At 43.5% G+C, this 12,895-nt stretch overlaps 1 protein-coding gene across 2 annotated transcripts in view; it reads left to right on the forward strand.

The window, feature by feature from the left end:
• Positions 1-3,254: 3,254 nt before the first annotated feature.
• LOC128698308 (uncharacterized) overlaps positions 3,255-12,895 on the forward strand; it is a 152,443-nt gene continuing 142,802 nt past the window's right edge. For both annotated transcript variants that reach the window (XM_070104493.1, XM_070104494.1), the window contains exon 1: positions 3,255-3,425. In XM_070104493.1, coding sequence (XP_069960594.1) covers positions 3,327-3,425 — 99 coding nt within the window. In that variant the 5' untranslated portion in view covers positions 3,255-3,326. The remainder of the gene's footprint in view (positions 3,426-12,895) is intronic.

The raw sequence follows: 12,895 nt of genomic DNA on the forward strand, positions 1-12,895 counted from the left end.
AAGACATTCAGATCCCTCCATTATTTATTTCAGTGACTGAACACAACCCATGAAACATCCTCCAGGTATACACCTCCAGGTATACATCTGCAGGTATACACCTCCAGGTATACATCTGCAGGTATACACCTCCAGGTATACATCTGCAGGTATATACCTCCAGATATACATCTGCAGGTATACACCTTCAGGTATACATCTGCAGGTATACACCTCCAGGTATATACCTCCAGATATACATCTGCAGGTATACACCTCCAGATATACATCTGCAGGTATATACCTCCAGATATACATCCGCAGGTATACACCTCCAGGTATACATCTGGAAATATAAACACATATGCAGTATAATGTGATCCTTTATTGACTATGTTTTGCCCACACAGTGGGCTTTTTCAAGTCACAAACAGATCTGTTTGTGACTTGAAAAAAGCCCACTGTGTAGGCGAAACGTAGTCAATAAAGTATCACATTATACTGCATAAGATAAGATTTCGTTCGGATTTTTAACCCCGGAGGGTTAGCCACCCAGGATAACCCAAGAAAGTCAGTGCGTCATCGAGGACTGTCTAACTTATTTCCATTGTGGTCCTCAATCTTGACCCCCAGGATGCCACCCACACCAGTCGACTAACACCCAGGTACCTATTTGCTCCTAGGTGAACAGGACAACAGGTGTAAGGAAACGTGTCGAAATGTTTCCACCCGCCGGGAATCGAACCCGGGCCCTCCGTGTGTGAAGCGGGGGCTTTAGCCACCAGGCCACCGGGTCGGTATTTTATACCATTTATTTCCAGGTATACATCTGTAGGTATACACCTCCAGGTATTCACCCTCCAGGTAAACACCCTCCAGGTAAACACCCTCCAGGTAAACACCCTCCAGGTATTCACCCTCCAGGTAAACACCCTCCAGGTAAACACCCTCCAGGTATTCACCCTCCAGGTATTCACCCTCCAGGTATTCACCCTTCAGGTATTCATCCTCCAGGTATTCACCCTCCAGGTAAACACCCTCCAGGTAAACACCCTCCAGGTATTCACCCTCCAGGTAAACACCCTCCAGGTATACACCTCCAGGTAAACACCCTCCAGGTAAACACCCTCCAGGTAAACACCCTCCAGGTATACACCCTCCAGGTAAACACCCTCCAGGTAAACACCCTCCAGGTAAACACCCTCCAGGTAAACACCCTCCAGGTATACACCCTCCAGGTAAACACCCTCCAGGTAAACACCCTCCAGGTATTCACCCTCCAGGTAAACACCCTCCAGGTAAACACCCTCCAGGTAAACACCCTCCAGGTATTCACCCTCCAGGTATCACCCTCCAGGTATTCACCCTCCAGGTATTCACCCTCCAGGTAAACACCCTCCAGGTATTCACCCTCCAGGTAAACACCCTCCAGGTATACACCTCCAGGTAAACACCCTCCAGGTAAACACCCTCCAGGTATACACCTCCAGGTAAACACCCTCCAGGTAAACACCCTCCAGGTAAACACCCTCCAGGTATACACCCTCCAGGTAAACACCCTCCAGGTAAACACCCTCCAGGTAAACACCCTCCAGGTATACACCCTCCAGGTAAACACCCTCCAGGTAAACACCCTCCAGGTATTCACCCTCCAGGTAAACACCCTCCAGGTAAACACCCTCCAGGTAAACACCCTCCAGGTATTCACCCTCCAGGTATCACCCACCAGGTATTCACCCTCCAGGTATTCACCCTCCAGGTAAACACCCTCCAGGTAAACACCCTCCAGGTATTCACCCTCCAGGTAAACACCCTCCAGGTATACACCTCCAGGTAAACACCCTCCAGGTAAACACCCTCCAGGTATACACCCTCCAGGTAAACACCCTCCAGGTATACACCCTCCAGGTAAACACCCTCCAGGTATACACCCTCCAGGTAAACACCCTCCAGGTATACACCCTCCAGGTATACACCCTCCAGGTAAACACCCTCCAGGTATACACCTCTAGGTATACACCTCCAGGTATTCACCCTCCAGGTATACACCTGGGCATCATTATTGTTTAAACAGCTCGCCTGCGCAGCAGGCTTCTGCAGTCGCATTCTCAACATAAGAACATAAGAAAGGAGGAGCACTGCAGCAGGGCTACTGGCCCGTACTAGGCAAGTCTTTCTCACACCCAAACCCACTAACAGAAATAATATACCTGAAACAATTTAGGTAGAAAATTTGAGGCGTTCAGTCAGTCCTTTAGCCTTATAAATTCACCAAACTCTTTCGAGGCTGGGGGACTGACCACCTCAAAATTTCCTCCCCTCTTCAATCAAGGCCCAAATTCTAGTAGTTGGTCCCCCACCCACGTGTGAAGATACCTTCAATTGCTGCACCTCTCTACATCTGCAACTCTGTTGCTAAATCTGTGGCCCAACTAATGGTCCCGACTTCTGTTAGTGGACCCCACCCACATGTTGAGACGCCTTCACCTACTGCACCTCACTACTGTCTCCATCTTCAGGTCTTTATGTGAAGATACCCAAGTGTTTTACGTGCGTCTTATTCATGGAGAAACAATGCTGCCAGGTGTTGCGCATGTGTCTTATTCATGGAGAGACAACGCTGCCAGACGCAAGACTGCCAGACGCAATATACATATACAAGGAGAAGCAACACTGACAGACGCAAGACTAATCGTATACGCCTCTCAGACGAAAAATACAAGAAGAAACATCGCTGTCAGACGCAAGATAAAAGAAGAAACAATGCTACAAGACGTAAGATACAAGGAGAAACATCGCTGTCAGACGTAAAACTAAAGTGTATAAGTCCAACAACGCTGCCAGATGCAAGATAAAAGAAGAAACAACGCTGTCAGACGCAAGATAAAAGAAGAAACATCGCTGTCAGACGCAAAACTAAGGTGTGTAAGTCCAACAACGTTGCCAGACGCAAGATAAAAGCAGAAACAACGCTGTCAGACGCAAGATAAAAAAAGAAACATCGTTGTCAGACGCAAAACTAAAGCGTATAAGTCCAACAACGCTGCCAGACGCAGATAAAAGCAGAAACAACGCTGTCAGACGCAAGATAAAAGAAGAAACATCGCTGTCAGACGCAAAACGAAAGCGTATAAGTCCAACAACGCTGCCAGACGCAAGATAAAAGAAGACACATCGCTGTCAGACGCAAAACTAAAGCGTATTAGTCCGACAACGCTGCCAGACGTAAACCAAACAATTTATCTCGACCTCGTACCGATGCTGTCTCCAGTTAGTTGCCGCGTGACCTTACGAGGGTCAGGTGTAGGTGTTGCGTGGTGGTGTGTAGTACAGACACTGACATACCCATGGCTACCCATGCCCCGGGAAGGATGCTCGGGGTACTACTCCTTTCTAGCATCTATACCCAGGCGGTGCCCATGCCCAAGCCTTGGTGTGGCATACAGGTATGCCTTAATTCACTCTGGTTATCAGTAAAGATAACTTTATCTCGATTTTGTGGTTAAGTTCTCAATATAGATAACTTTGTTAACTTAAATGTTCAACTTAACTCTAGTCGACACTACACATATTTTGACCTCAGAAATGTCAACGGTATTCTTGTGTTAACGGTATTCTTGTGTTAACGGTATTCTTGTGTTAACGGTATTCTTGTGTTAACGATATTCTTGTGTCAACGGTATTCTTGTGTCAACGGTTTTCTTGTGTTAACGGTATTCTGTCAACGGTATTCTTGTGACAACGGTATTCTTGTCAATGGTATTCTTGTGTCAACGGTATTCTTGTGTCAACGGTATTCTTGTGTCAACGGTATTCTTGTGACAACGGTATTCTTGTGTCAACGGTATTCTTGTGTCAACGCTATTCTTGTGACAACGTTATTCTTGTGACAACGGTATTCTTGTCAACGGTATTCTTGTGATAACGGTATTCTTGTGACAACGGTATTCTTGTCAACGGTATTCTTGTGACAACGGTATTCTTTTCAACGGTATTCTTGTGACAACGGTATTCTTGTGACAACGGTATTCTTGTGACAACGGTATTCTTGTCAACGGTATTCTTGTGACAACGGTATTCTTGTCAACGGTATTCTTGTGACAACGGTATTCTTGTGACAACGGTATTCTTGTCAACGGTATTCTTGTGTCAACGGTATTCTTGTGACAACGGTGTTCTTTTGACAACGGTATTCTTGTGACAACGGTATTCTTGTGACAACGGTATTCTTGTCAACGGTATTCTTGTGACAACGGTATTCTTGTGACAACGGTATTCTTGTGTCAACGGTATTCTTGTGACAACGGTATTCTTGTCAACGGTATTCTTGTGTCAACGGTATTCTTGTGACAACGGTGTTCTTTTGACAACGGTATTCTTGTGACAACGGTATTCTTGTGACAACGGTATTCTTGTCAACGGTATTCTTGTGACAACGGTATTCTTGTGACAACGGTATTCTTGTCAACGGTATTCTTGTGACAACGGTATTCTTGTGACAACGGTATTCTTGTCAACGGTATTCTTGTGACAACGGTATTCTTGTGACAACGGTATTCTTGTCAACGGTATTCTTGTGACAATGTTATTGTTGTGACAACGGTATTCTTGTCAACGATATTCTTGTGTCAACGGTATTCTTGTGACAATGGTGTTCTTTTGACAACGGTATTCTTGTGACAACGGTATTCTTGTGACAACGGTATTCTTGTCAACGGTATTCTTGTGACAACGATATTCTTGTGACAACGGTATTCTTGTCAACGGTATTCTTGTGACAACGGTATTCTTGTGACAACGGTATTCTTGTCAACGGTATTCTTGTGACAACGGTATTCTTGTGACAACGGTATTCTTGTCAACGGTATTCTTGTGACAACGGTATTCTTGTGACAACGGTATTCTTGTCAACGGTATTCTTGTGACAACGGTATTCTTGTGACAACGGTATTCTTGTCAACGGTATTCTTGTGACAATGTTATTGTTGTGACAACGGTATTCTTGTCAACGATATTCTTGTGTCAACGGTATTCTTGTGACAACGGTGTTCTTTTGACAACGGTATTCTTGTGACAACGGTATTCTTGTGACAACGGTATTCTTGTCAACGGTATTCTTGTGACAACGATATTCTTGTGACAACGGTATTCTTGTCAACGGTATTCTTGTGACAACGGTATTCTTGTGACATCGGTATTCTTGTCAACGGTATTCTTGTGACAACGGTATTCTTGTGACAACGGTATTCTTGTCAACGGTATTCTTGTGACAATGTTATTCTTGTGTCAACAGTATTCTTGTGTTAACGGTGTTCTTGTGTCAACAGTATTCTTGTGTCAACAGTATTCTTGTGTTAACGGTGTTCTTGTGTCAACGGTGTTCTTGTGTCAACAGTATTCTTGTGTCAACGGTATTCTTGTGTCAACAGTATTCTTGTGTCAACGGTATTCTTGTGTCAACGGTGTTCTTGTGTCAACGGTGTTCTTGTGTCAACAGTATTCCTGTGTTAACGGTGTTCTTGTGTCAACAGTATTCTTGTGTCAACGGTGTTCTTGTGTCAACAGTATTCTTGTGTTAACGGTGTTCTTGTGTCAACAGTATTCCTGTGTTAACGGTGTTCTTGTGTCAACAGTATTCTTGTGTCAACGGTATTCTTGTGTCAACAGTATTCTTGTGTTAACGGTGTTCTTGTGTCAACAGTATTCTTGTGTCAACAATATTCTTGTGTTAACGGTGTTCTTGTGTCAACAGTATTCTTGTGTCAACAATATTCTTGTGTCAACGGTATTCTTGTGTCAACAATATTCTTCTAGTATTAACAGTATCTAAGATCAACAGTGTCCTAAGGTCAACAGTATATTTCTATGGTTAACAGTATGCTTTTATGGTCAACGGTATACATCTAGAATCAACAGTATCCTTGATGGTTTAACAGTACGCACGAACCAACAGTATTCAAGGACCAACAGGTAATCTTCAGAATCAGGAGTAGTCATCAACAGTACACCACTGGCATCAGCATCAACAGTGACATTTATAACAGAAGCATCATTAATATCAACAGAAACAACAGTAATATCAACAGAAACAACAGTAATATCAACAGAAACAACAGTAATATCAACATTGACCCTAATATCAACAGTGACCTTAATATCAACAGTGACCTTAATACCATCAGTGACATTAATATCAACAGTGACCTTAATATCAACAGTGACCTTAATACCACCAGTGACATTAATATCAACAGTGACCTTAATATCAACAGTGACCTTAATATCAACAGTGACCTTAATAGCAACAGTGACATTAATATGAACAGTGATCTTAACATCAACAGTGGCAATATCAACAGTGACAATATAAACAGTGACATTAATATCAACAGTGATCTTAATATCAGCAGTGACAATATCAACAGTAAAACTGATATCAACAGTGACAAAAATCAACAGTGACATTAATATCAAGAGAAACGTCGATAATACGAGAGAAACATCACTAGTATCAATCGCCTAAACTTTAAGATACCCAGGATAGGCTCACGGGGGGTGATAAGGAAGCTAGACTTGAATCACAGATTAGTGTACTATCACGTAAGACTGATAAGATGTGTTATCTTGCGAAGGAAGATTGGAGGAATAAGAGGAGGAGGAGGAGGAACGACGAGGAGTAGGAGGGAGGAGGATGCAAAGAGGAAGGTAGAAGAGGAAGAAAAAGGAGCAGGTAAGGTAGAAGGTGAAGAAAGATGCTGGTGGTTGTGCTGGTGATGACAAAACTCAGGAGTATCGTCTTCATTTTATTGTTGCATCTTCCGGCACGCTCTGGGGACATGAGGAGAAATACGCATGCTTCCTGACACCTAGCGGTATACAGGGACTGCTAACACCTAGCGGTATACAGGGACTGCTAACACCTAGCGGTATACAGGGACTGGTAACACCTAGCGGTATACAGGGACTGGTAACACCTAGCGGTATACAGGGACTGCTAACACCTAGCGGTATACAGGCACTCCTAACACCTAGCGGTATACAGGGACTGCTAACACCTAGCGGTATACAGGGACTGCTAACACCTAGCGGTATACAGGGACTGCTAACACCTACCGGTATACAGGCACTCCTAACACCTAGCAGTACACAGGTACTTGGGTTTTCACCTACTGCTGTGAGTCGCACCCTGGAGAGAGTGATAGTGTATAACTTACATAAAGCCGGACTCTCTATATGAGCAACGAAAGGATTACATTTATATGGTATATAGTAGGATGGGGTCCACCTCTGGTGTAAATTGTGGGACCCGTAGCCTCAGAGAAGTGGATAAAAAGGCTTCAAGGAAGAATATTTGGATTTCTTCCTGAAGCCATTTGAATATTCCGCTTCCCCTACCACCCCATCTTTTAAACTATATATATATATATACATATATATATATATATATATATATATATATATATATATATATATATATATATATATATATATATATATATATCAGTGCACCAGGCAGAAACAAGATTGGTCAGAAAACAGGACAAGTGTTTCCTGACGCTGGTCATAGTCATATGATGACCCGGAGCTAGAGCTCGGAGAGGAGTGTCTTCAGTGGTAGTAACAAAGCCAGGGTTTAACCCAGGAGTAGAGAGCTTGTTAGCGATGATGAGGATACAATGTAGATGGCTTCAATAATGAGGATACAATGTAGATGGCTTCAATAATGAGGATACAATGTAGATGGCTTCAGTAATGAGGATACGATGTAGATGCTTCAATAATGAGGATACAATGTAGATGGCTGCAATAATGAGGATACAATGTAGATGGCTTCAATAATGAGGATACAATGTAGATGGCTGCAATAATGAGGATACAATGTAGATGGCTTCAATAATGAGGATACGATGTAGATGGCTTCAATAATGAGGATACAATGTAGATGGCTGCAATAATGAGGATACAATGTAGATGGCTTCAATAATGAGGATACGATGTAGATGGCTTCAATAATGAGGATACAATGTAGATGGCTGCAATAATGAGGCTACAATGTAGATGGCTGCAATAATGAGGATACAATGTAGATGGCTGCAATAATGAGGATACAATGTAGATGGCTGCAATAATGAGGATACAATGTAGATGGCTGCAATAATGAGGATACAATGTAGATGGCTGCAATAATGAGGCTACAATGTAGATGGCTGCAATAATGAGGCTACAATGTAGATGGCTGCAATAATGAGGATACAATGTAGATGGCTGCAATAATGAGGATACAATGTAGATGGCTGCAATAATGAGGCTACAATGTAGATGGCTGCAATAATGAGGATACAATGTAGATGGCTTGGAAAACCGAAATGTTGAAGGCACTTATTGCAATAATTGGGAATATTCGTTGTGGAAACGTTTCGCCAGCCAGTGGCTTCTTCTGTCCAAAACAGAGAAAAACGATGGAAGATGAGAAGGATTTTGAGGTAATCAGTCCCTCAAGAATATTTCCACCAATGTTAATCATACGTAGATTGTGACTGTATGTACTCCTTGTTTTAAATGGTTTAATATCTTAATAAAACAATTGTCAACAGCGAGAAATAACGTTTAGGGTTTATCACAGCCATGTTGAAGATACATGGGCAACATCTGGGTATCTTTATTTGTAGACGTTTCGCCAACCAGTGACAAGGACATAATGTTAGGACTGTAGAAGCATTCACAAAAGGTGAGGTAGTCAGTCCCCCAGTCTTGGAACTGTTGAAGACCACCGTAGTCTTCAAGACTCTGAATCACTTCTATGGTTTTCACATTACAACTTTGTATTGTACTGATAGTTAGGTAAGACACATATGCAACTTTAAGGGTGATGGACTGATTACATCGTCTTCAAGTATCTTCTGCTTCTATCAACTTTTCTGTACTTGACTGAAGAAGCCTACTGTGTAGGCGAAACGTTTCATAATAAAGATACCTAACTGTTGCATATGTGTCTTACCTAACAACCTGTCGGTATTTTATACCATTTTAATGTTCATTGTACTGATAAACGCACCGGAGGGCGAAACGTCTACAAATTAAATATACCCAGATGTTGCACATGTCTCATGAAATCGTAATGACACGATTGCAAACAAACCATACCACGGGTGGGGTTAGAACCCGCGATTTTAAAAGTCCTGTGGCTAACGCGTTGGTCTGGAGTTTTAAGACTCTCTGATTGCGGCCTCTAACCCCACCCGAGGTATGGTTTGTTGCACATATGTATATTTCTTCAACATGTTGTATATTCAGGACCTGGTCGTTTGCATTTGCAACGCTTTGATGAGCGCCCTTGTTTGGAACCCTATGTGAGGAGTGGTTGGACTCCTGCACCTGCCTGAAGCATTTGGGACCCGTGTTGTAGGACTCGTGGATAATAATTATGAGAGTCCATTAGCCCTCTTCCGGGAGGGCTGAGCCCCTCAGGGACTGAAGGGGGCTGAGATGATACCCCCTTTACTGGAGAATTTTCTCCACGGGGCTAGTCCAATCTCATTCAGCAGGAGATGGTAGGTTTTGCGTAACCCTGTGGAAGGCCTCGATCGGATGACGAAAAGCTCCAACTGTGGGTCATCATATGACTTACCCACGTCAGGAAACACTTGTCCTGTTTCCTGACGAACCTTACCTAGTCTAACCTGCTTCCTCATGGCTGCAGGGTGTGTCTCTTAGTACTGTATGGAAAATTACGTCTGATGCAAGTACTGTATGGAAAGTTACGTCTGATGCAAGTACTGTATGGAAAGTTACGTCTGATGCAAGTACTGTATGGAAAATTACGTCTGATGCAAGTACTGTATGGAAAATTACGTCTGATGCAAGTACTGTATGGAAAGTTACGTCTGATGCAAGTACTGTATGGAAAGTTACGTCTGATGCAAGTACTGTATGGAAAATTACGTCTGATGCAAGTACTGTATGGAAAGTTACGTCTGATGCAAGTACTGTATGGAAAGTTACGTCTGATGCAAGTACTGTATGGAAAATTACGTCTGATGCAAGTACTGTATGGAAAATTACGTCTGATGCAAGTACTGTATGGAAAGTTACGTCTGATGCAAGTACTGTATGGAAAATTACGTCTGATGCAAGTACTGTATGGAAAATTACGTCGGATGCAAGTACTGTATGGAAAGTTGCGTCTGATGCAAGTACTGTATGGAAAATTACGTCTGATGCAAGTACTGTATGGAAAGTTACGTCTGATGCAAGTACTGTATGGAAAGTTACGTCTGATGCAAGTACTGTATGGAAAGTTACGTCCGACGCAAGTACTGTATGGAAAGTTACCGTCTGATGCAAGTACTGTATGGAAAGTTACGTCTGATGCAAGTACTGTATGGAAAGTTACGTCTGATGCAAGTACTGTATGGAAAGTTACGTCTGATGCAAGTACTGTATGGAAAGTTACGTCTGATGCAAGTACTGTATGGAAAGTTACGTCTGATGCAAGTACTGTATGGAAAATTACGTCTGATGCAAGTACTGTATGGAAAGTTACGTCTGATGCAAGTACTGTATGGAAAGTTACGTCTGATGCAAGTACTGTATGGAAAATTACGTCTGATGCAAGTACTGTATGGAAAATTACGTCTGATGCAAGTACTGTATGGAAAGTTACGTCTGATGCAAGTACTGTAGGGAAAGTTACGTCTGATGCAAGTACTGTATGGAAAGTTACGTCCGACGCAAGTACTGTATGGAAAGTTACCGTCTGATGCAAGTACTGTATGGAAAGTTACGTCTGATGCAAGTACTGTATGGAAAGTTACGTCTGATGCAAGTACTGTATGGAAAGTTACGTCCGACGCAAGTACTGTATGGAAAGTTACCGTCTGATGCAAGTACTGTATGGAAAGTTACGTCTGATGCAAGTACTGTATGGAAAGTTACGTCTGATGCAAGTACTGTATGGAAAGTTACGTCCGACGCAAGTACTGTATGGAAATACCTACAGGTTGATAAAACACATATGCAACAGTTAGGTATCTTTATTAGGGATAAAGATACCTAACTGCTGCACATGTCTTATCAAAACCATGTGTTCCATGATGCCGAGGCATCACTGTATCCAGACTGATCACTCTTCCTTGTGACTGTCCTGGAAGCTGAAGACTCGGCAGGAGAACCAGCAAGAATTTATCTCGACTGTCCTGGAAGCTGAAGACTCGGCAGGAGAACCAGCAAAAATTTATCTCGACTGTCCTGGAAGCTGAAGACTCGGCAGGAGAACCAGCAAGAATTTATCTCGACTGTCCTGGAAGCTGAAGACTCGGCAGGAGAACCAGCAAGAATTTATCTCGACTGTCCTGGAAGCTGAAGACTCGGCAGGAGAACCAGCAAGAATTTATCTCGACTGTCCTGGAAGCTGAAGACTCGACAGGAGAACCAGCAAGAATTTATCTCGACTGTCCTGGAAGCTGAAGACTCGGCAGGAGAACCAGCAAGAATTTATCTCGACTGCCCTGGAAGCTGAAGACTCGGCAGGAGAACCAGTAAGAATTTATCTCGACTGCCCTGGAAGCTGAAGACTCGGCAGAAGAACCAGCAAGAATTTATCTCGACTGCCCTGGAAGCTGAAGACTCGGCAGGAGAACCAGTAAGAATTTATCTCGACTGCCCTGGAAGCTGAAGACTCGGCAGGAGAACCAGCAAGAATTTATCTCGACTGTCCTGGAAGCTGAAGACTCGGCAGGAGAACCAGCAAGAATTTATCTCGTCATTAACTAGCACAACCATTCTGATTTAGCATCATTAACTAGTTCAATTATGTTACCACATACTGGAAGCCCCAGAGACACCTGCTTTCATGTTCCTTGAGAACTTTGACGTTCAAAACACTGGTATATATGCAAAACAACCACGGGGGATATTGAATGATAACCCTAGGCCTCTCGTGTTGCAATGAACACATCATTAGTAGCTTGCAATGTTGGAGAATGAGATGGAGGTCCAGGCAAATACGATCACAGAGTTTGCATAACTGATCTACATGTTAGTAATGCAACTAATGTGACATTCTATTGTGGCAACGTTTCGCTCTCCAGGAGCTTTGTCAGGCTGTTACCTGGAGAGCGAAACGTTGTTTATTTACCTAACATTTGGTCAGTAATTCAACCATTATTACTGAAATAAATAGCAGATTTGTCACTGTATTGCAATATATGACAAAGATTTTTGATATCAAAGGATCTTTGATAATGACCGAGAAAGATGGCTGCCACCACTACCACCACTACCACCAGTACCACCACTACTACCACCACCACTACCACCACTACTACTACCACCACCACCACCACTACCACCACTACCACCACCACTACTACCACCACCACCACCACTACCACCAGTACCACCACTACCACCACTACCACCAGTACCACCACTACCACCACTACCACCAGTACCACCACTACCACCAGTACCACCACTACCACCACTACCACCACTACCACCAGTACCACCACTACCACCAGTACCACCACTACCACCACTACCACCACTACCACCACTACCACAAGTACCACCACTACCACCACTACCACCAGTACCACCACTACCACCAGTACCACCACTACCACCACTACCACCACTACCACCAGTACCACCACTACCACCAGTACCACCACTACCACCACTACCACCACTACCACCACTACCACCAGTACCACCACTACCACCACTACCACCAGTACCACCACTACCACCAGTACCACCACTACCACCACTACCACCACTACCAGTACCACCACTACCACCAGTACCACCACTACCACCACTACCACCACTACCACCACTACCAGTACCACCACTACCACCAGTACCACCACTACCACCACTACCACCACTACCACCACTACCACCACTACCA

This window comes from Cherax quadricarinatus, chromosome 92 (assembly GCF_038502225.1).
Source record: "Cherax quadricarinatus isolate ZL_2023a chromosome 92, ASM3850222v1, whole genome shotgun sequence".
Taxonomy (NCBI): domain Eukaryota; kingdom Metazoa; phylum Arthropoda; class Malacostraca; order Decapoda; family Parastacidae; genus Cherax; species Cherax quadricarinatus.